Raw genomic sequence first — 25,769 nt, 5'->3', positions numbered from 1 at the left:
TAGAAGCAAGCTTCAAGAACAAGTATTATATGATGTTATCCCTATGGATGCTTCCATCAATTGTTGGAGTGACCTTCGAAATGTGACTAGAAAATCGTATATCTTCTTACCAACACGTACTCCATCAAGGATGGAGTCTCTATTTTGTTGGTGTCATTGAAAGAAGATGTCTCCACTATAACAAAAAAAATCAATTAGTGTTGCCTCACTCATTATTCTTACGGGCTCTTAAGGAGGCATGCACAAGTTTTGAATTCATGGTGATATAAACGAATCCAGATAAAACATTGGTTGCGGGAGTCATTAAGCCATTGTTATAGTAATTTTTGGATATCCTCAATGAAGCTATTCCATTAGAGATACCTCCAATGAGTGAAGTGAAGATATCATCATCATTATTCCTAGTCCAACTATTCCTTTTCTTTCCTTCTTATCACATTTCTTCAAAAGAGCATCAAGTGTTCTAAAATTAAGTGGACTAAGTGATTACAAATGGATCCGTGAGGCCAAGTGCTAGCCCTTGTGCTATTATGGTTCTCCTTACACTAAAAAAATGAATCATGACAAATGTGTATGCACAATCGGGTTGTGAACAAAATAGCCATTGAGTTTTGATTTTTCATTCCATTACTAAAAAAATTGTTTGATCAATTGCATGGAACTATTCTTTTATCTAAGATTGATTTAAAGAATGTGTGTCATCAAATATGAATGTGTCATAGGGAGTGAGAAATGTCATTCAAAACTCGTGGCGAGCTATACAAATAGGTTGTTATGTCATTCGAACTATCTAATGTGCCAAGCACTTTTATAAGACTACTGAACCAAAATTTTCACCCTTTCTTGAAAAAAATTATTGTATCTAATTTTGAAGACATTATGTTGTACATTCAAACTTTGAAAAAGCATCTTCAATATCTTCAATAGATCATTGAAGGTCTTTGTGAGCACCAATTGTTTGCCAACCCCATAAAGCCTGAATGTAAGGCGACTAAAGCTAATTTTTGGGCTTTGTGATTTCTTTTATAGGAATGAAGATGGATTCTGCAAAAAATCAAGGCTATTATGAAATGGTCTATCCCACAATCCTTTTTTCAAATTAATGATGTTAGCCTCTTTGCATTGTTGACTCATCAAACACCTTAGTTCTATTGCCACATGACCCGTCGAACTCAATTTTCTCAATTCACTTGGCAATTTTTAGTTGTCTAAAGCATGTGGTGACATCAACTCTTATTTTGGTGTCACCTAACTTTTATTTTTGGACATTTAAACCATTTAAGGAAAACTCACACACACAACGCATACACAAAGACTCGAATCCAAGACCTTCTCTTAGTTAGAAGCATAAACTCTCAACCAACAGACCAAAGTGAGCTCTGTGTGTGTCACCTTAACTTCAATCAGGTTCTTAAGATATTGGCATTGGTGCGGTCTTGAGCCAGAATGGACACCTTGTGGCAACTGAAAAGCTTAATGCGTCCCGGATAAAATCCTCCATTTACCGAAAAGTGTTTTATGCTCTCGTGTGGGTTCTCCACCATTGAAGCCATTATTTATTGGCTAACTAATTCGTTCTATTTTGAAATCACGAAGCACTCCAGCACATTCATAGCCAAGGCGGACAACTTTTTCTGCAACATGATTGGATTATTTATTGTCAATTCATTATATATCGAAACATAAATTGGGCCATTCAAAGCAAGTGGTGTGGTCACTACATTACAAGCTGAGGTAATTGGATTTAAAAGTGCTGAAAGAATATATGGCCAAGATACTGATTTTCTAATATACAAAACACAGGTGATATTAAAAAAAAGAAGGGAGATTTACATACATACCACTATATTATTGCTATTTTACATATCTAACACCTCAAATATTAATATTACAACTATACCACCCAAAACCTAAGTTTACCTCAAATCTACCACTTCCTCCCGCACATAGCTCACGACGTTAAGGCACCACCCTTTCCGGCAACGATGTCCGACCCCTCGCCTTCCTCTGTGGTCGGCGACGGAAGCTCCCCGAATGGGCGGGGAGTCCATTTGGCCACTCTTCCATCTTTACCACGCCATGTTTGCATCGCGTACAGCTCGGGCGAGTCTTTGAAGAGTTCCGTGCTGATCGTGGACTCCAGCACACTGCTTATGGTGCAGGCTGTCTTTCATGGAAGCTTGGGAATTGGGTATGTGAAGTCCATGGCTTTCGTTCCTTTGATGGATGAAGTAGAGAAGGGGAAGCAATTTGTTTTCCTGATTGATGGTACAGGAAAGCTCAGTTCTTGACGTTGCCAAAAAAGTCTATGGTCACGACGGTGGTGAGCACGTTGTGGGTATGCCAAGGAGCTTTTGTTTTGCTTTTGTTGTAGTAATGGGTCTGCCATGGTGTTTTTAATTTGGCGAGGATGTTGGTTTCAAAGAGGACGGTGGAGGCGAGGCTGGAGCCGATGGCGGTGCCTTAACGTCGTGAGCTATGTGCTAGATGAAGTGATAGATTTGAGGTAAACTCAGGTTTTGGGTGGTATAGCTGTAATATTAATATTTGAGGTGTTAGATATGTAAAATAGCAATAATATAGTGATATGTATGTAAATCTCCCTAAAAAGAAAGTGGATTAAGAATTAGGCAATATGTGCTTGTACAGTTATGGAAAATCAAACTGCAAGTTGACAAGCTTGTACAGGTGAATATTGGCATCTTAATCATCCCAGAAGGGGCAAGAACAAACCTAGTTATTCAGGTGGTCGTATCACAAGCTACGATATAGGTTTATTTCCAATAAATCTCACCAAATAAACAAATCAATTACAGTTTGTATTGTTTGTTGTTGCCTTCATAAATCTCACCACAAAAATCTAAGTCATACAACCTGTCTATAATCCAAATATTAGTTATTAGACTAATCTAATGGCAGACATGAGTTGATTCCTTATCTGGATATTATTTATCACTTCAAGCCTAACTCTCTCGATACCATACCTGTAAGATTAGATGAATAAAGTGTAAAATTAGTTTACAAGGAAAAATAAAAACTTGGATCATGGTAGTTATAAAACAATCTTAAAGAAAGCACTTACCATATAGATGCACTCCTCCACCAACCCTTCGCCACCATATATTTTGAGAGGAAACAAAAAAAGAGTTGCTGCACCTTGAAATAGTAATTAGCATAATTTAATTGGGGAAGTAAAAAATTCTACGATCGTATATGAAAGCTATAAGGTTACACGCTCTGCTGATACACTTGAGAATTGAAATCTGATGTATATATATAGACCTATACAAAAGGAATCATCACAAGCAGCAACAGCAAAACTTGCTGCCATAAATTTCACTGCAAAACTTAATCCCAAAAAGGATCTCAATCATCATTTCTTTAACATTCTGAACAAAAGAAAACACCAGCACTAGTCACTAGTCCCCAGCAGACAGTAATGACTTCACCGTCTCATAGGTCATAAAAACAATACCAACGCTTGGAACAACTTTGAAGTACTCTGCCAAAATTCCTCTGTAAAGGCCACGAAATCCTTCAGAATGGATTATGTGTCCAAAAGCCCCAAACAAGCCTGATTTGTATACACGAGCTTTCCCTGCAGCACCTTCCAATTGCATCCGTCGCCTCACAAGGTCCAATGGGAAAGTCACTGAACGATAACAGGAGATAAAGAGTAAAGAAAAATTTACTGTACACAAGGATCAAGTTTACACAAAACTGCGACAGTGATGGATCATCCAGAGTTACTCCCTTAAAAGTTAACAGCTTGTTTTTATCATGAAGTGCACCAATGTTATTGCGACTACTGTATAAATGTTAACTACTCAATGGGTTTTCAAAAACATTTAGAGTAAACCTTACGAATCCTTATTATCTAACTGGCTTCAAGACAATTTATGCAATGTCTTCTTAATAAGTAGCAAGGCATTTCACAAGTAAAAGGTGCCTGGATCTTCTGTATATCTTCACTTGTTCTTATTTTATTCTACTAGCAATAAATACAAAAACAAGAGATATGGGTTTAAAATTAAAATAAAATATAATCAGAAAATAATAAATATATGAAGAGCAAGTATAAGCTATATGGTCTTACGCATTTAACTTAACACGACTTTCAAATAAAAAAAAGAAACCATAAAATAAGTGACGTTTTAAAGATTCAGCGTGGTCCGGTTCATATCCAAGCACATGATTTTAAGACTAAATTCTGATGGTGTTTTTTTGTTTTTTTATTGACCAGCACATTTAGCAAGTCTAGTGGAGAGGAATACGTATCATATCAGCCTTGTAGTGCTTACCAATGGGGAAGGAGTTGAAAAGTAAACTAAGGGGAATGAATGCTTCAAGTGGCTTGTAGGTTTTGCGCATGTGCTTTGGAAGATGAAGCAAGCTCACGTCCATGCAATTAAAGGAGATGGCTATTAGGCTTGTGTTGAATTCAGAAAATAACAGAGGTAAAAGCTTAATTTTATAGCACAAATTTGTCCATATTTATAGATATATATAAGATATCTTAATAAAAAAATAAATAATTACATAATCTGATAGGAAACACTTGGATTTACAAGTGTTTCTCACCAAAACCCAAAAGATCCAAGAGATAAAATTGCTGTCCTCTCAGTAAATACGGCAAAAACAGTAGAAAATGGGAACGATGGAAGAAATCGTAGGGAAAAACACTAGCAAACGATTGTATTCCCCTGTATGATGCAAGAAACAAGCAAGATAACTTTCCTTCGATTCTAGAGGAAGGAAATAACTCTCCAATCTCTAGCCGTAGTCTAGAGCCCAAAACAAGAAAACCACAAGAACTTCAAGAAACTTCAAAATGCAAGATAACCCTAATCCCCCCCTTCTCACTCTATTTAACCATAAAGGAGTTTTACAAAAGACCTCACTACCCCAAATATTTCAAAATATCTCTAAAAAAGACTCCTAAAACGCCCTATCACGTCGCGCTCCTCCGCCTGTTTGCGCGTGGTTCCGTCGGGTGAAGACCTGGACCGGTCCAGGGTGGACCGGTCCAGCCGGCTCCAATGCCGGCTTAACATAATCATACATAATTGCTCTAATATAATCCTTCCTAAATCAACCACCTAAATATGGAAGGAGATCAGCATGATCCAAATGAGCCTCCCATAGATTCCCATCCTAGCCGTGGGATCAAAATGACAAGGGACGGCTAGGATTTAATAGGCGAGCCTCCATGTAATTGGGAGAAATGTGACACAATGAGATATCCAAAATGATCTCTTGGAGAGTAACTTGGGATGAATTTATCCAAATTTATAAGGGTGGTCATTTTAGATCAATTTTGGAATAGTCAAGAAGTTAAAATGAAGAAATGTGATACAATGAGACTAAATTGGCCATACATAAATATTCAGGAGACTATCTGAAATTTAATCAAAGAGAGATTCTTCCTTGCTCACATTACAACAGAGAAAGGTGAATTGGTGAATTAACTTTGAATAAAAAAATAAACACTAGAAAGCTCTTCAAGCAATATTAGTAAATTGTCTCCAAAAAAAAGGCCCTAAGAAAATCGACTAGCATTGTTTTTAACCAACTACACCCAAGGATTTCATTTAATTCCATGAGTCACTTAAAAAGTAAATTCAAATCCCTGATAACAAACTTATTTTGGACTTTCATGATATTTTCAATTTTCAATTATTCAAGTACGTACTTGTTGAAGAAGCAATACCAGAGAGGCTTCCACACGCCAAGCTGATCAAAACAGAAGAATCATACGGCCTAGCATAAAAAATTATAAAACATACAATAAAAGGTGGTTATATAATGGAGAAAAAGTCATACAATAGACAAGACAATCTATACAACAAAATGCCAAGGCAATTACCTTTGCAATTGCCATCGAGCTCTCAAAGTTTCATAAACAGTAAAGCTAATGGCTATGCTAGGTCCAACACCCTGTGTTGTTCACTGGTGGGCAATTATAAACACAAACAAATGCACCTAATGGAAAGCATTGCAGGTTAGAATTTTTTTTTACCAATAATGTAGCTCCAAGACCTTTATACAATCCCCTTGAACCCTCATCTCTACATATGGAAGAAAGTGCATCACAAATGCCTCGATAATACATGATATTTGTCTGCAAAATTCAGTTAACACACACTTAAATTATCTCTAAGAAATATGATTAAAGTTTTGAGGATAAGGCTCTAACATAACAGAAATATTCATCCAAAGAGCTACCTGGTTAAAAATGGAGAGAAGTAACAGGATCAGAGTATTCTAAATGTTAACAGGAAATATATAGAAAGAATGGCAGTTCTTTTCCTAATAAATATGATTGCAACTACTACATTACAAGAACAGATGATCCAGGCTGCTCCAAATTGCTCATGTTCACATTGTAGGATCATCACTTCGATATTTTACCAATTTCATTTGGTTGTCAACCATTGCGGGCCAGCATATCTCAGCAGATTAAATGCACAAATTACACTAATTACAGGAATTAGATACAGATTTACATTTCTATTCTGCAAATGTATTAAATAAACTGCAGAAAAAGTTAGCTGCAAAAAAAATTGTAAATAATTGTTTCAACGGTCAACGTGGAAACTTAAAAGAAAAGAATAAAAAGAAGCAATGGTTGCAGACAAGTATTCCACTTTCTCCTCGTAGAATGGCAAGCTAAAAGTGATTATGATATGAAGCCCTAATACTCAGCAACATTGCTTGGTTGCAACTGCTGCAGAGAACAGAAAGAGAGGAATGGAGAGGGAGGAGAGGTGAGGGAGAGTGGGGTGTGTGTGAAAGAGAGAGAGAGAGAGAGAGAGAGAGAGAGAGCAATCTCAAGGTCAGGGCGAGTCAGGCTCAAATAGGGTGCACTTCACTCACTGAGCATCATGGAGGATGGTTCATGAAGGCATCATATTTTAAAAAATTCTTACCGCATGGACACCATAATACCATAAGCAATAATAGGAGACCGGAAACAAATATACCAAACAGACAACTGGCATACACAGTGCTATTGTAGAGAAAACTTGATGTGAAACCAACAAGAATTGCAAGGAACTAATAAAAGTATTGCGAAGCTTGCTACTTTAAGGATAAAGAGCCATAAGGCATGACTATAAGAATTTTCAATTATCAATTTTGTCGTAGTATGCAGTTACAAAACTTAGGAGATTAGAACAAGATAAGAAAATTTAGAAATTATCACAATAACACTAGATATGCCGTATAAAATCCAAAGCTTAATTTAGAAAGTTCACCAAGAGTTACCGTTCTCACTCACACTCAATATATGGTTTTAGCGGAGAGAAGCTTTCAGCAAACTAAACGACGCCACTAAGACGGTAGCAACACCAACGGCTTTGATCCAAGAGAAGGTAGTTGGAGGCGGAGGAGTGGACCGTCCGATGAGAAGCCAAGGTGCTCTGGGTTGTTGAATTTCAATCATCTCCGCAAGGCAATAAAGGATGTGGTTGACGTAGCTTTCCACAGAGTCGTCGTATTCCCAATCCGGTTCGTAGAAAGGAGAATGTCAATTTCTCCTTGTGCGTTGTAGGCAAAACCATGGTCGACCTCAGGGTCGGCCATCCATGGGTGTGGGAGGCTCCTCTCTTGGACTCCTTGAGGCGGCGGGTTTGTGAAGCAAGAAGGGAAGGAGAGGGAGGAGAGGGGAGGGCCGGTGGTGGGCTAGGGTTTGGATGTGAGAGAGGTGGCTATGAAAGGAATTGGAGAGGGATTTGATTGTAAAATCTGAAAATAAATTCAAATTTTAATTAAAGTGGGGTTAGGGAGGATTTCAAATTTGAAATTTGAAATTAAAGGAGTTTAGGAGGGAATTAGGCCTAGAGATTTAATTAATTGGATTCCAATTAATGTGATTGAAGAGAGATGGGGCGGCCGGCCCTATGGAGGGGAATTTGGGGGATTTATTTAATTGGGATTGTGGGCCCAAGCAATTAAATAAATTAAAGAAGAAATCTGAAATTGATTTCAAATTTGAGGGATTAAAAGAGTTACCAAATTAGGATAGGAAATTAGGAAAGAAATTAACTCAAATCTATTTGAATTTGAATTTAAAATCCCTCCAAATTTATCTTCCTAAATTAGGAAAGAATTCAAGACAATTGATGGAAGGTTAGGGGGTGGATGGCAAGGGTGACCGATGGTATGGGGGTCGGTAGAGAAGTGGTGGTGGAGGCAATGTGGTGGCACGGCGGCGGTGTGTCGAAGGAGATGAGAGGAACCAAAAATAAAGCCGCAAATCTCGGACCCTTCCAAAGGTTGACGGGTATTGCGATTGCCCACACCTAGGGCATTCCTTCTTCTCTCAAACTCAACATTGAGGGAGACAAAGAAAAACAGAAAATTTTTTTTCAATCAATCATCATCCCAATACATATGGGGCCATATATATAGGCCTCGACATGATAAAAGAAAATAGACTAGAATGCCCCTTGGGCTACAATAGCAAACTATTACCCATAGGGGTAAAATTGGAAAAACTGAAATATGAAAATAAATAATACATAAAGTGCATCAGAAGTAAAGGCTCTCCATCATGGCCATCGATCTCCGGTGTTTCCTCTGATAAACGCGTCGGAATCTCTTGTTGATGCCCCCATCAAAACTACTATTTCACGAAACCTTTAAAAGAATAAGAAAATTTATTCAGAGAGCAGCGGGATCTTAAAGCTTACTTGGCCCTTAGGGAACGCATCGATAATATTATTAAAAAGAATTCAATATTTAACCAATAAAGACTCAAACCTTCTTTTTAAATAGAAAATCACAACCCTTTATCTTAAATTTAATTTTAAAGTACATCTACATTTCTTTTTTATAACAAAAACAAATAAAATTATCTGACTTCCAACAAAATTCCCTATTTTAAATCCCATAAAATTTCCTATTTTATAAGTCGTAATGGTATTCACATTATTCTAATAGAAGGGGACTAGCTTATTCATAAATAATTAATAAATATCCAAATGGATTTATATTTTTTTTTTATCATTTTTGTCCCTTTCCTAAAAAATATAAATTCCTCTAAAAGGATTTTGCAGAGCTACAAAACATCATCAACATTGCAATATATGTAATTGAAAATTTTATAAACAACATTTTAAACTGTCAACTTGATAATTATCTTTGATATGCTTAAACGTTGGTAAAGAGAGAACGTGATGATTTGGAGACGAATGTGACCCTCTTGATAGTGGCAACATAAATATGACATGTGGAGGCTAATAAATTATAAATTATATAATAAAGAGTTTGTTGCTTAATATTTCAAAAAAAAAAATGATGGATGACAAATCATAGCATTATTCAAATGAATTTTAATGATTGATTTATTATGCAATTAAGATGAGCAATTCATTTATCACAAGAAATATTATATATTTTTTTTCTGGAAAAAAAATAAAAGAAATTATGTAACATTATCAATTAGATAAGATGATTCAATAAAATAAATATTTTCTAAATTTAATTAATTAAGCCAAATTGACCTTAGTTTGACCCAATTAATCCGGGGAAAAAGCTATGGGGGCATCGTGAAGGCCAACACCAAGCTCCTCAGGGGCAAACAACTTTATGAATGCAGAAGGTTAAGGACTATCTATATCCTTAGTAACAATGTCAACGTGAAGCCTCTGCCTCTGGACTGAAGGAAGATCAACAGTAAAAACTTTATCACAATAGGCCCTAAAAACCTTTCATTGAGGAGAGCATACAGTGATTATCTCAATGAGAGTGGGGTTACTGAGAGTCTAAGAATATTGGTTGCCTGGGAAAAGCCATCCCTAAAATATATAATTTGGATTTAGAAAGAGATGGGGATGGCTATGGTTTGATATTGAAGTAAAAAACAAAGAAGAATAATGAATTTGAGTTTTTTAAGCAGAGATGGAATCATGGCTTGGAAAATAGTTTTATATTTTAAAATTTTGGATTTTTTTTATGTTGGGGAGGGTGGAATATAACATTCAAATTAAAGAGGCATCTCTTGACTTGCATGATAATTCTTATTTATAAATACAGGGGACGTTCAATACTAGATTCTAACATTCAAAATAAAATTTCACATTTAAATTCAAATTTCAAAGAAGAAAGGAAGGAGGATGGTGGTTGGCAATTAAAAAGATGCTTGCATGAAAGCACCTCTTCATTTAAATTTTCATTGGAGAAATGTGATGGACCGGCCGATTTGATTGGAAAGGAATTAGAAAGTTTTCAAATCAAGAGGGAGTTGTTTAGGAAGTTCTTAATCAAAGAAGAATTGTTTAGGAAAGTTTTAATTATAATTGGGAGGGAATTATTTAGACCAAGATATCTAATTTTAATTTAAATATGAGAGAGAATTATTTAACGAAAGGGAAAAGGAATCAAGGGGGAATTGTTTATGAAAGTTTTAATTACAATTGGAAGGGAATTATTTAGGGCACGAGATCTGATTTAAATTCAAATATGAGAGAGAATTATTTAAAGAAAGGGGGTTGATTTGAGAGGGAATTAGGTGAGCCTATTTAAGATGGATCTTTGGGAGGGGAGTATTGTTAGACTGGTCCATTGGACCGGTCCAACGAGACCGACTTACGCTAACAAAGGCGAAAATGCCCCCTCCTATATGCGCTGAACGCACGCCCGGGCGTGCGTGAGCTGTTTAGGAAGGATTTTTGAGGGAGTTAGGAGGAAAATTTGAATGTAGGGGTTGTTTAGGGATTTCCTTTTGATTTGTATGCATTAAATAATTTGTTTTCCTAGGGTTATGGTATCTTGAATTTGGATAAATTTTGAGATCTCTTAGGTTTTCTTTGGGCTCTAGTGGTGCCTAGAGATTGGGAGAGATCGATCCTCCTCTCAAATAGAGGATCAATTGCACCTTGGTATTTTCCGTTATCTACTGTTTTCGTGATTTTTTGTGAATTTTTGTGGAGAAATCTCGTTATTTTCCAAAGATTGATAGGAAATACTTGAGATCTACAAGTGTTTCCTATCATAACTGTTTCACGGGCGGAGAAGGCGTCATAGAAAAAGCTTTTATTCATGTTTAACCATCATCATGGTTAAAATAGTAGATAAGTAATGAGTAGATCTAGAGAATCAACAGATATAGAAAGGCCAAAGGAGATGTCTCTGATGCTAGGTTCAAAAAAAAAAAAAGAGAAAGACTACTTTATTTCATACGCCAATCAAATAGCCATAGAAACTTTATATAGAGAATATATAGGCCAAATGGTGGACCAAAGATGGAGATGGAAGAGAGTGGCAGGCCAAGAGAAGAAAAAAAAAAGGAAAAAAATAAGACTAAATTTTGAGAAAAATAAATACCTAATGTTATTCTAGAAGCTATGGAAATAAGTAATCAGTCTTCTTATTCAGCGCATGACCATTTTTCCCTGGTATTGGACAGCTGGAATGACTGCAGGACATATGAAAATTCCAGGTGATTTGATTGCCATAGAACCTGGAATTGATTGTAGATGCCAATGGTGTAATATATCAAAACAAGGTTCCAGATTGAAGCATGTTTAATGCCTCCTTGACTGCAATCCACCTTTTTAAACCATTCCAGATTTAATTCATGAATTAGGGCAGCCATAATACCTTCCAAATTGGTGTTAGGCTGTTGTTCGCAACTTTGGGCATGCCCAGAATTTCATCCCAGATTTAATTCCTGCATCGGTACAGCCATAATATTTTCCAAATTGGTGTGAGGCTGTTATCAGCGGCTTTGTATATCTCCAGAAATTCCACACATTCCAAAATAGAAACTACTTAAATCCATTGTTTTTAATCTAGCATAAAATTTAAAAGCACCAGAATTAGAAAAATTGCCAACTTAGGTTTTTCAATGTACCTGAGCAGCAAGACGAGTTCTCACAAGATCTAATGGGTATGTTATTGATGCAGCAGTAATTCCAGACAAACCGCCACTCACTAATTTAACCAAAACATCTGAGCTAATGTATTCTTTATGATCCCTGGATGCAATAATTGATTGCATCATCTGAAATCAACAAAATAACCAATTAAGTTAAGAAAACAGACCTCCAACTTGCAACACATATTAAAAGGGTAAACTAAACTGCCTCTTCCACAGAATCTAATACACACATTTTTGTAGTGTTCATATGCATAGAAGCTTATTGATGAATAAGGCAGGCGATGAGCAATTGTAACCAGATTTCCTTTCCAGAATGCTCGAAACCCTTCCTCATAGAGGATACGTGAAATCTCACGCCATATGCTAGCCTTTCGTAGGGTTGCAACATCAGAATGCATGCCTTTCACCTGTAAGACTAAATATCACTCAGCCAGCAACTTTGAAATGTGTAAATACAAATAGATATTAGTAACAAAATATCGAAGACAATGTAAACAACATTGATACCACATTAACTTAACGAGAATGAAATACAATTAAAAGAAAAGTAAATGAATCAAGAAAATTTTACCCGATAAAATTTCACCAGAATAAAAAATACCGACACAAACTTACATCTGATAAAGAACAAGCAGCGTGCAAGAACAATAATGCTCCCAACTACGATATGAAATTGTATGGTACCCATTACATAATTGATGGGGACATCAGAGCTTGGATGGTTTATCACCGTAGAGGCCGGAGATCTACGGCCTTGATTGAGTCTTTATATTTTTAGTTTTCATATGTTGTAGGAGATTTATGTGGTATTATTTATTTTATTACAATTTTACCCTCTCTTGAGGAAGCTTTTGGTTGTTTGGCCAAGGGCTTTCTTGTCTTTTATTCCTTTCATATTTTGGTGCCAATATATATGGCCCATTATTCTCTTGTATGGATGATGAATATTTGATATAAGTATGGATGATGAATATTTGATATAAAATTTATGGTTATATGTTTCCTCTTCTCTTTGTGAGTTGAGTTTGTGTGTTAAGTCCTTTGTAGAAAGGCAAAGAAATACCCAACAGCTTATGAGCTCTTGGTTGATATCATCTCCCTCTCTCTCTCTCTTCTTCTCCTTCCCTAGCCGTCCAATAATCCCCACCGCTGCAGCAACCTGCCTCCCTCAACCCGCCACCTCCTCTCTTCCTTCCATTCTACCCGCCTCCACCTTCTCTCCAACACCCTAGACCCTTGGGCTTCCCAATCTTGTAATTAATTCACATTAATTGAGCATTTGTCTCAATTAATTGTGACATTTGTGAACCCACAACAGCTTTAACTTTTCTCTCTTCCCAAAGCAACCACTTTAACTTTTCTTTTTCCCAAACCAACTAGTTCCCTTCCCAAGCAAGCTACATTTAATTCTCTCTCTTCCCAAAACAACCATTTTAACTTTTTCTTTTCCCCAAGCCAAATACTTCCCTTCCCAAGCAAGCTATATTAAATTCTTTCTCTTCCCAAAGCAATCACTTTAATTTTTCCTTTTCCCAAGCCAAATACTTCCTTCCCAAGCAAACCACATCAGCCTTCTCTCTTTCTCAAGCAACCAACTCTACCTTTTCACCTCCCAAGCTGATTTCTCCACTTCCAAATCCTCCTATAGCTGAAACTTTCTTTTCCTACTCACTATTCTACCTTTCCAAGGAAACCTAACATCTACTTTTGCAACAAGGACATCGATTTATCAAAGAGTAAGGGTTTCAAGGGGAATCCAAGGAGGAAATAGCCATCATTTCATCAAGGACTCAATTCCTACCATTCATGAGCTAAGTATCAAACACTTCCCTTGTACTTCATCTAACTAAATATTGATCTTCTCATTTCATCTATAGTTACATCACCATCTCATATGTGTTGATTAATCCGCCAAGCCCTACTTAAATTTGAGTGATCGGAAACTCTTGTGACTAGTCCTTTAATTAAATGTTAGACTTGTGACAACTCATGTTAGCTAATCTAAATTGATTCACCTTTTTTTTGTGTGTGTTTAGCCTTTACTTGTTAGTTTCTTGCCATCACATGATCTAATAGTTCAAATTTTCTTATTGTTCTTAATATTTTATGAAGTTTCTTTTGTTGTCTTTGATGCTATCTTAGCCTAAATCTCTAATTGCATGACTTATTTCGCTTAGTCCAGCATCAATAATATTACTAACTTCTAGCACATAAAATTCTCAAATAAGACGATATTTTCATATTTAATCTTGTATACACGATTGACTATTCCCAAGAGATAATCACACAAAAATCCAAGAGCAATCATTTAGCTATATTTTAATTCCAAGAAGCCATAAAAATCTATCAGGAAATACTTTGATAAGCATGCCAAGTTCAACTAACCATGTCACTTAAGAAGTTTGGCGTATGATAAGCATTAAGCTCTACATTATTTGTTAAACAATATGACAACAATATATAATTTCTGGCTGGTATGAAGGTCTCACCAGGCATCATGATAAAATGTGTATTCAATCTAAAGAATCTTCTTATAGCTTCAGATAGGCATAAAAACTTATTTAACAAGCGTTTCATAGATTATATAAACTCAATAAGGCCAAAATACTCAAGGAACCAATGACTGCAAATGGTTGAAATATTGGAGGTCTCCTATGCTTTGAATATTTCTTAAGGATCAAAATATACAATTCTATAACCCATAAAGCAGAAATGTGTATTAATTAGAATCTCCATAGCATTTGAGAGAGAGGACTTCTTTAGAAGCTTTCTCTTCATGCAGAGTTGGTTCATCATCAGCCAAATAATGTCAGCTATTTTGAGTTGTCATGAAAAATTATTCTTCATAGCAATGTAATTTTGGGAAACTGCTGATGTAACACTAAAAAAGATAAAGAAAAATAATCAGTTGGTCATTTAGCGCCATGCTTTCTTTCAGCTAGAGTTTTCATTTAGACAATATACCACAGGAACATTCATTCCCAGTGGTTCAGATTAAAAAATACAAATTGACTAAACAAAGGAAACAATATGGTGCATGACCTTATTAATGTCTAGAAAAGGTGGTGCTCCATCATTGATCTTAAAACAGTGAATGGAAATATTACAACAACCAGCATCTGAAATCCAATACAAAGCAGCAAGTCGTCAGAGCTCTAAACATATCAATAGAACAATGATATATGTCATGGATAGAAACCATGCAGCATATTCAATCAGAGCCAATTCATGCTGTGAGGTCAGGTTATGGGTTGGAACAGATAAATGCAAATATCCAAGGCTATCAAACATCAATAACAAAAAAAGGTAATAATCAAACGTCTTGATTTAAAAAGTAAAAAATTAATATATTAATCTAATGTTTATCAATCAACCAACATGCATGCCAGAAAAAAAGCACCCAACTTCACCACTTTTTTATTGTGTTTTGAAAGTGGCATACGCCCGGTAAATGAATTTCTGGATCAGGTTCATAAATTTCCACTGAGCTTAGCCTAGCTTCAGCGCACATGTATATCTCCTCTACTACACATATGCAAGAGTAATCTACTATAAAGAGGAAAATATTACTTCTCCTAAGAATAGTTGGACTAAACCTTTTCCACTATCTGTTCGAATACATGTTTTGGTCTTTGAAATACACACATACAAATGACAATATAAAAAAACCGCACATATATTGCAAAGACAAACATCAACAACAACAACAACAACAACTATAATAATAATAATAATAATAATAATAATAATAAAGTTCAATGTTTGAGGTGTAGAATATAATGCTTAAAGATCAGTGTATCTTTTGAACCATGAACCAATCATAGAAATAGACTTAACTTACACAAATTTAGTGAATTTTCCAATTTCCATGATCCTCAATTCTTTATTATAAGTCAGTCTAACAATCCATATTATACCAAAAATATGATAGTTTCTTCATGCAATTTGACACCTACACCTTAGGCCATATGTCAGAACAAATAATTCATGATTGTTCTAGATAACTTTCCTAAATTATCAAAAAAGGCGACCAAACCTTTACACTAATATTGGTGAATAATGGGTGTGCATTGAATTAATTAACTAATGATTTGTTATTACCAATATGAACTTATTTCATGGAATCTTCATTAATATAGGATGGGTTTCCACCATTATCACTTTTGTTAATGGCCATAAGTCCCTTGATATGGTATTCACTTGATATGGTATAGTTTAGTTAGAGAATTTTCCAAATTGATCTTTGTTCTCACAAAACCTAAGAAAAATATCACATCATTTAATAATCATTGCATAATATTGTACCTTAGTCAAAAATGCTACTCTTCCCACTATGTATTATTCTTTGATCTAGATATTTCAGTATCAAAATCACAATGCAAATCTGTAGAAGAGATTGAACTTAACTATAATAAAATATCATCGAAAAGATTTATAAGGCATTTCGCCTCTCCTTCTACTTTCTTTGAAATAATAAAATAATATTCCATTGTGGATCAAGTTGTACAAGTTTATTTTGAAGACTTTTGTAAGATAGCTCTGCCAAGACGTAAAACATATCCTTTTTTTTTTTTTACTTTCACTCATTTGAACAGCTATCTGATTTGCATTGTTATACCCTTCAAATAAAATATGATATCAATTGTAGAATAATCCATAATCAATTATCCCATTAAATATTTAAGCACTCCACTCAAAGCAATCCAATCATTATTAGGATTTTGATTGTACCTATCAGGCATGTTCATTGCATATATAATATTAGGATGATAACCATTCAAAAGATACAATGGGCTACTGCCAATTAATTGAGCTTAATCAGATCAAGATGCACTAAATGCCTATCATATTGAATTATCGAATAATACAAATATATTTACAACAGTCAATGTCGCATATTTATTGGCGTCCTACAAGCAATAAAATGTTCAAGATGTCAAGGACAAGATTCCTTCATCCTTGGGAGCATATCATATTCTAAAATTTGAATTAATCAACTGGGTTATTTGTATAATTATTTTTTTATTTTTGTGTGGACTATTTTTCAATTTTGTTTTAGTAAGAGTATTTATGTAATAATAACAATTGTTATCATAAGGGAATTGAGGTTTATTTAAAATCACTTTTTTCTTTGATAATTTTGGTTTTGGTTTTACGTTTTGAAAAGGAGTTATCTAGTTATGGAAATAGGTAAGAAGAGAAGAAGATTGTAATTGGAGTCTATGAATCTACTGCAAATGATCATCAAATCTCTAGTGCCATCTTCTGAGGCAAATCAAGGTAAACTACATCAATTCCAACAACAGAGAAGACCTACACAGTAATACCTAGGCATATTCTTGCGAGCATATGATTTTGAAGGAAATAGAAACGAGATGATTGTTGTGCTTTAGGAATTTGGGTTTTGGAAAACTCATGGTTTTGCAGCACCCAAAACAAGTTATTTGTTTTCTTGATTCATTTTATTTAGTTTTCTCTTCGATCAACATTAATCTACATATTCATTTCACTTGAATTCAATACAGATTACTGGAAATTCTAGCAAAGCTCGATTATCCAACAGTGGCATTTTGAGCAAGAAGACAACAACTAGCAATCAGACATTGAAAATCAACAAGCAAGGAGTTAGAGGCACTAAGAGAGGGGTGATCAAGAAGTTTTTCCTTGACCATGCTTTTAAAGCTTTTACTTGGCTGGAATAGGAGTGAGAAAGCATGCTAGAAAGTTCAAGAAGGATCACCACGTGATACTCGGAGCTAGGTGGGATCCATCAATCATTTCTAGGTGCAAAATTTTCATTCCGACTAAGAATCAGTTGGGAAGCAAGGTTCTTATAGAAGTTATTACTTTTCACAATTCCTTTAATCTCTATTTTACCTTTAGGGTGGAGTCAAATAGTTTACTTAGACTGTTGGAAACATCTATTCTTGAATAATTTTACTTGTAATTGTCTCAAACATATATCAATGTCATTCACCAATTTCAGTGTTACAGATTTACTCTTTGTTATTCCATTTGATTTGTGTAAATACCATGATCTGACTACATGAACCATTTATCATTGGATTCACAAAATGTATGGAAAGGCTCAGAACATATTATTCTCCTATACAAATTTAAGCCTCCTAATATTATAATCCAATTATTCTTAACCTCATGTTTATATTCATGAATTTCAATCTTGTTTCATAATTATTTATGAATAAATATGATTTTGCAAGAATTGATTTGTCATCACTTATATTGTACCACCTAGATTGCCAAAAATGATAACATGGTTTACTACAAACAAAGCAATTACCCTTACATTTATTATTTAAATTCTTGGCAATAATATTTATTAAGTTGTTTCCTCATATCTGCTTGTGGAGAAAATTATTGAAATTTCCTTTTGAGTTATTGTTATTTCCATAAACCAAATATTCAGTCTATTTAAAAAGCAAGAAAAAAGCTGTCCAGAACGAAGCATAAATCTTACTTTCATCCAAACAGCCCCTTAATAATCACCTCCCCTTTTCTACTGTGTTTTGGAAGGACCGGCATGAATCACTTCATGGAAGATAATGGTTAAGGGTAAAATATAGAAGCATTACACCTACCAAAAAATACAACACCAAGCCAAGCTGTGAGAATTCCAACCATAATAGCATAATCGTAATGTCACTCACGGGCTAGCCACCACACAGCGCATTCAACCAGAAGCAACTCATAGGCGAGATCAGATTATGGTTCGCGGGAAGTTGCACGAAAAATTGTATAAGATTCACAACTACCAAATGCAAGATAACAGAAGTACTATGGATCTCAAAAGTTAAAAAAATAAAAATAAAAAAAAGAAGCGTTCTATCTATCTAATGCCTTATTGATCAGCCAAGTAGCATAAACAAACCCTAAAAATCCCACACAGCTTTCTATTGTAATTTCGAAGGAACCGCCCAGATCATTACCTGGAAAAGAATGGTAAGGCGAGCTAGTGGGGCGGTGCATGTCTTGCTTACAGCGCCAGCTATTCCTCCTGCAAGCAGATGCTGAATGGCATCGAACTGCGGCTGCCGCTGGAGACCATAACTCTGTTGCTTCTGCTGGGAGCATAGCACCGTCGTGTACTTGCGGTTGGCGCCACTGCCGCCGCCATGAACGCCTTCCATCATCCGCCCCACACGTGCATCCGTCTGCATCTCACCCTCTCCCCGAGCTAAACAGCAAAACCTAGAAAACCCTGAGGGGTTGGCGACTGGTCGATGGAGGTTTTGAACAGGAACAGTTTGGCTGGGATTCCAAAATCGTGAACTGTGGGCGTGAGTTGAAGGGTTCTAAATTTACGCAGCTCATTTGGCCTGCTAGTTGAGTGCTTAGTCTATCAACTAAGAGATTTTGAATTTAAGTTTTTATGTATATGATGTGTGTGTGAATTTATCTTAATTAATCTGAATGTCCAAAAAAAAAGTTCTAAATTTTGTTATTACAAGTTTTAAAATCATGGATGTTTTTATTGGATATTTGTGGGAGTAACGAACCGAGCCAAGTCGAGTATGTGTTTGTTCATGTTTGAGTTCATTTATTATCAACTTATTCAAGTTCTGAATTTGATTCAATATTTTTACTTTTTGTTCAAATTTGGTTCGTTTAAATTAATGAGTGTTCATATTTGGTTCATGTTCGATTCATTTCGTGCTTATCGAGTTTTAAACAAACAAGTCTTATCGAGTTATAAACAAGCTCTACTTCTAGATGTACATTAACTTAACAAACAAGCCTTATCGAGCATTCTAATGAATAATTATATCAAGCATGTTCATAAACATATCTAGTGAAGTTTTTTAAACTATCAAACAAGCTCATTCACGAACTTATCTAATGAGTAATTTTGAGCTATCAAATGAGCCCGTCATGAACATATCTAATTAATATTTTCAAGCTATCAAATAAGTTAGTTTATGAACAAATGATCTATGATTCATCTTATATTTGTTCAGAGAGCTGTTTATTCGTGATTTTAAGCGGATGCAGGAAGTAAAAATAAATTATTAAATAATTTTAGATGGGATTAGTAAAAATAAATTATATATATATATATATATACTCTAATATAGTTCTAATCGAGCTTTTTAATAATCATGTTCGCGAGCACTAAATGATACTGTTCATGAACATAAACAAACTAAACACCAAGTTGTTCATGCTCGTTTATTTAGCTATCTAGTATTTATCAAAATTGTTCAAACTCTTTCCTTTACCTTATCAAACGAACATGAATGAGCTTTTATCAAGCTGAGCCACAAGTAGCTCATAGAATGCTCGATTCATTTGTTGCCCTATGTGAGAGGATATACCTTGTGTATATTTTCTGTTGATGATAGTTTTATTATTGATAAGATTAGATAGGGAGTAAAGAAAAAATTAAATTATGGAGACAACTTTAGAGTCTAAAAGTTTTCATTTGAGTAGATCTAAAATCTAATATATGGAGTATAATTTTAGTAATAATAAATCAAGTGGAGGATTGTGATTTTGAGCTTATTGTTCAAAGTGATGTGAAATAGATGAGAATATTATTAATAGAATTCAAAATGGATGGCTGAAGTGGATGAATACGTCAAGTATGTAGTGTGATAGAAAAGTATCCCTCAAATTTAAGGGAAAATTTTATAAGCTGGTGGTGAGACCTATAATGCTTTATGGCGACTGGAGTAGAATGTTGGAGAAGCATAAAAATTCTCAAGTGGTTCAGTGACTTTACTCATAAGATAAAATGTGAAACAAGTATATACGTGAAAAGATTAGAGTCGCTCCAATGGCAGATAAGATTAAAGGGAGTTGCCTTAGATGAATTTAGACACATAAATACGTCGGCCTTCCGATGACTGATGGGGTGTAGGTTAGGATTCAGTATAGGTTGTTGAGGATTATTCCAATTTCCTCCTTGATTATATTGTCCGGAATTCCACTAATTATTACCACAAACATTATTACAAGACCAATTAAAATTAGGATGGTTCCTCCAACCTGGATTATATATATTTGAATTAGGATTGTTTTGCCTTCCCATCAAATTCACATTTTCAATCCCTAGAGCACTATTATCACTAATATAATTCAAATATTGCTCTTACAATTGCATTGATTATCCTAATCCTAATCTTAAATTAATTCAAACAATATCCTTTGAAAAAAAACTCAAACAGTATCCAATTTCTTTGAAATTGCAGCAATTTGAGCAATAAGAATTAACAAAACATCTAATTCATAAACTCCAACTACTGTTTTAGGATTCACTATATTAACAGGAAACTGAAAATTATTTAGTCACTTTCTCTATTAATTCATACTCTTCCTCAAATGAATTATACCAATCCATTATAAAAAATTTGAATAACCAATCAACTGTGTAAAGCATGGTGAGAACAGTTCCTAAGCATTTCCTTAAATCTCTTTCAACTTTCATAAATTGCATCAAATGAGACAAAGGTGTGATATCATTCCTAAGTTTGACAATTTTTTAAGGTGAGAAATATTTAGCTAGGAACTTATGAGCCAACTCATTCCAACTGATTATGAAATCTATGAGCAAAGAATTCAACCATATCTTAGAATTGTCCCTTAGAAAAAATGAGAACAATCAAAGTCTAATAGCATCATCATTGGCATTATTATACTTAAATGTTACATAAATTTCCAAATAGCTGGCTAAGTGTAGGTTAGGATCCACAATAAAAGTTCCCCCAAATTAAAAATTTTGAACCATCTAAGTTATGGTAAGTTTCAGTTCAAAGTTATTGGCCTGGATAATAAGTATATTGATACTCTGATGGATTCCTTCTATTACATGGTTAGCACTCTCTAAGAGATCTAGAATGATCTTGATCCTGCACTAGGTCAAATATTTCTAAAATCTTTTTATTTTTTCAAATTTTTGTAAGGGGCATCTATATCTCTGGGTCAAATAATAAGAGTTTCTTATTAGATCTACCCAGCACGCAATAAAGATGAAACAACTAAAATAAAAATCATAAGCTGATTAATCAACAAAAAACTTTTTTGGATTTTTCAAAATTTTTATTAAGCAGAATAAAGATACATGATACAAGTAGGTCTAAATATACACTTATTTAGATAACAAAGTTAAAATTGTTATACACACATTACTTTTTTGGTAATGACACCAAAAACTTAATGGGTGTGGGCTAGGATGTGACTTGCCGTATTGAAGTAGGCTTAGATTTTCTTATATATAAAATTAATGAAAGCCTACTAAAATACGTAAGTATAAATGCTGAATCAAATAATAAAGTGATATAGTAGTATATCGATCCCACGAGAAAGTATTCTACTTAATTATAATTAAACCATAATTATTTATTCTAAATACACAATTTATTGTACTAAAAATAAAAATGATATTTTTTAAGTTTTTATCATAAAAAGAAAAAAACTTATAAGGAGATTTTGATACTTATGAAAATAAAGTATTTTGAACTAATAATATAAATAAAATAGTTTTTCTAATGAGATTCTTAATGTTTCGATGTGAATTAGAGCATAAACATCTCTAGATCTCTATCGAGCTTATATTGATGAAAAGAAAGGTTTATGACTTTCCTATAGTTTGTATATCTCCATAGAACCTAGAATATTTAAACATCCTAGATTAATTAGGTATGCTAACATTCTATTTCAATACTCTTCATTATTACAACATCCCTCCATCAAGGCTATACTTCACACTAGATATTAATTACGCATATGGCCATTGTATGTATTAAATAAATATAGGAGATATGGAAAACTTCAATGTATCATTCAAGACACAAAAATTTATACTAGTATTTACTATACTTATTTCCATCATCCGCCCAAAACTAGAGAATTAGCCGGACATGAAAGATTCAACAAGCAAACTCATTTTTATTTTATTCATTATAAGAAGGGATACAAGAGAAGTAATAAGAAGATTGTCACCCAAAAATATCAAATGATCTTCTCCACACTCTTTTTTTTAACCACATAGTTGCTTACACAAAATGGCTAAGATCTCTACAATGAAAGTATCTTGTACTTTCCTAAAATTCCTTAAATTTTACTCTAAAGGGGCACTAAAAAACAAACATAAAATTACAAAAAATTCCTTAAGTGGCAAAACTCCCTAAACAATAAATTGAAAAACTATTTATAGTAAGCACATGGATGGGTTTGAGTGCCATAGCGCTCGTTAAGGTGGCATCATGGCGATATAAAATGAACTACTGTCTCGGTGTTGTTGACCTGACACGATTAATAATTGAAATGATGCATCTTTTGTCTAAGTCAGCGAGGCTCCTCGCTTTGGCAACTGCTCCGCCATGGCACTCATAATTTAAGCTATTGATGCTTGGATATGAATTTCGGTACTAAGGCATTGCAAGGCTCAATGCTCTGACATTAATTTATTTTCCCAATGCTCCAGTGTTGTTAAGAAATATAGAGGTATATTTAAAAAGAGTTGATTGCAAAAAAAAAGAAAAAAATAGAAATAATCTTTTTATTAAATAAAATGAGAATTTGATTCTTAGCAAGACACAATGGAAAAAGAAGATTCATGTAGTCGATCCTACAAAGTGGGATAAAGGCTTGACGTTGTTGTTGTTACAAGTGTTGTAATTTGAGAGCCCGACATTATGTTTTGATGATTACAAATATTATTAGATGTTTATTTTCTTATTCATACATTATATATTGCATACTTTTCTTGTATACCACTAATTTTTGTATGTACAACATACACCGAGCAAAAGCAAAGAATAAAGACTCAAGATAATATAGCATCAGTGTATAAGTTGGTCTGTGTTTTGACACAGTATGCACTTTCTTGTTTTAGTCATTTTTTGTATTAGGTGCATGTTGGCTTAGAAGCCATACACACACACAAGGGAGAATAAAATTGAATATAATATTTGAATTTTATATTAAGCATACTATACAATTAAGATCATATTGTATGATATGTTTAAACATAAATTAATTCAAACATTTAATTTAATAAGATTAAATTAAATTGAATTATGACTAATCATACTATATGACCACTACATTGTACAAGATGAATAGTAATTTTGAGAAAACCTACCATTTAATCCTTGCTACTTAAATTATGCAAATTTAAATTTTAAATTTTAAATTTGTCATATTATATGAACCAGCTCGTAAACTTAAAAGTGACACTCAAATCTGAACAAAATTTCAAGAATAATTTTCATAAACTTAAAAACTTTAAACCCTTCATAAGGAAAATGTAATAGGTGAAATCTCAAATTAATTTGAAAACTCGAAAGAGATGGTTAGTTACATTTAGATTATTAAAAAAAATCAAAGAATTAATTTGGTGGAGAAATAACCTCCAATGAGGTAGATCGAAGACGGACGCTCGAAAGGGGTGAAATGTTATTTTTGTGTGAAATGGAGGGGGGTTTTCAGTTTAAGACTTTGGGCTTTACCAGTGAATTTTTTATCGGAACTATGAATCAATTTTAGTGGGATTATTTTATGAAAGTCTTCTAAAAATATTTACCAAAAATCACTATTTTTCTAGCAGTATTTGTGCCAAAAACATGGCAAAAAGTTTTGGATATTTTGATTTTGTCATATATCTCATAGAAAATTGAGAATTTTTCTATAGTGTCTATTCAAACATCTAAGTATTACCCCACTACTCAACAATAATACATCTCCCCTCTACTTACATCTCCCCTCTACTTTAGTCTTATTATCACCCCATCCACTGAAATGCTTCAGACCTCCTTAACTAACTACACCCCATTTAAATCTCCTCTCCCACCAACCTCCCAACCAACTATTTCCTAGCTCATTGCATCTCAAATCTTTATATGTGACATACCATTTATATTCAAGATTCAATAACTCCACAACACAACTAGCATACAATGAACCCACCATATATACCAATCCCAACCCTCCCTCCACCTCAAATTAGCCATCACATGGTCACTCATCTAAAAGCTAGAACTTTTAAACCCAAACGCATCCTTATATTGGAAATTAAACTTAACTTTGGCCCATTGGTATTTTGGGCTTTTGATTGAAATCCATATTCTAGAAAAATCTAATGTTAAGGGTGGATCTATAGTGGGGGCCCCAGGGGCATGGGCTCTCACTAGCCCAATAATTAAAAATCAGCCCATTTTAAATTACACTAATATAATTATTAATATATATAAGATTAAATTAAAATTTTAAAACTAATCATTCCTTCACTCTGCCTCCACCTCAGTCCAATTTTTTTCTTGCTGACTTTGTTAGTGGCATACTTTCTCTCTCTCGTTATTATCTCCACCTCGCCCTCTCTCTCTCTCTCTCTCTCATATTAGTATGGTTTTTTGGGGGAGGGGAAACTGATAATTTATTTTTAATAAATTTAAGTAAGTAAATTAATTAGTTTAATTATATTAACTTTGTAATTTTATATTATTTATAATTTTCTTTACTAAATGTGAACCATTATGCCAAATTAATCTAATTAAAATAATTTAGAATTAATAAATAATTAATTTAAAATTTGGAAGATTATGATCTTATACTAATTTAAATTTAAATAATCTAAATATAGTTCAAAACTAAGATTTAATTTAATCAATTAAAAAAAAACCTTAAGTATAAAAACAATTTTTTAACTCAATTCATTAATAACCATAAGAGAAATATTATTATTTTTAATAAATAATACGACAGAGAGTGATATATCTATTTCTTTTTTAACGGGAATGCATATATATGATTTTAAATGTTTTTTTTTATAATTTTCATTAAAAATATTTCTAATGATATGTGATTACACTTAATAAAAATTGTATTTTGAGAGTAATTTAATGGCTAATATTAATTTGTGTCCCCA

The 25,769-nt window shown here is 33.9% G+C and overlaps 1 protein-coding gene across 2 annotated transcripts; it reads right to left on the bottom strand.

The window, feature by feature from the left end:
• Positions 1–2,683: 2,683 nt before the first annotated feature.
• Positions 2,684–19,198, bottom strand: LOC110103551 (mitochondrial substrate carrier family protein B-like). 2 transcript variants are annotated; one of them, XM_028699810.1, is made up of 8 exons: positions 18,832–19,198; positions 12,115–12,291; positions 11,858–12,007; positions 6,020–6,121; positions 5,867–5,937; positions 5,711–5,760; positions 3,083–3,652; positions 2,684–2,984 (listed from the first exon to the last, which is right to left on the bottom strand). In XM_028699810.1, the coding sequence occupies exons 1-7, from the start codon at positions 19,060–19,062 to the stop codon at positions 3,420–3,422; spliced, it is 1,014 nt and encodes a 337-aa protein (XP_028555643.1). In that variant the 5' UTR covers positions 19,063–19,198; the 3' UTR covers positions 2,684–2,984; positions 3,083–3,419. The 2 variants fall into 2 exon arrangements, with proteins under 2 accessions (XP_028555643.1, XP_020687984.1); XM_020832325.2 differs by having other exon boundaries at positions 5,693–5,760; positions 18,832–19,196.
• Positions 19,199–25,769: the final 6,571 nt, after the last annotated feature.

The sequence above is a fragment of the Dendrobium catenatum genome, unplaced genomic scaffold (assembly GCF_001605985.2).
Source record: "Dendrobium catenatum unplaced genomic scaffold, ASM160598v2 fragScaff_scaffold_1395, whole genome shotgun sequence".
NCBI classification, from domain to species: Eukaryota; Viridiplantae; Streptophyta; class Magnoliopsida; order Asparagales; family Orchidaceae; genus Dendrobium; species Dendrobium catenatum.
Note: the sequence above shows the minus strand (reverse complement) of the source record. Positions and strands in the feature narration are given on the sequence as shown.

What these genes read in the sequence shown, in the direction of transcription:
- LOC110103551 (XM_020832325.2), bottom strand. Translation starts at nt 19,062, where the DNA reads ATGCAGACGGATGCACGTGTGGGGCGGATGATGGAAGGCGTTCATGGC. An exon ending in GCCTTACCATTCTTTTCCAG is followed by an intron (nt 12,292 to 18,831) that starts GTAATGATCTGG and finishes TTAGTCTTACAG; the next exon opens with GTGAAAGGCATGCATTCTGA. An exon ending in CATATGAACACTACAAAAAT is followed by an intron (nt 12,008 to 12,114) that starts GTGTGTATTAGA and finishes TGTTGATTTCAG; the next exon opens with ATGATGCAATCAATTATTGC.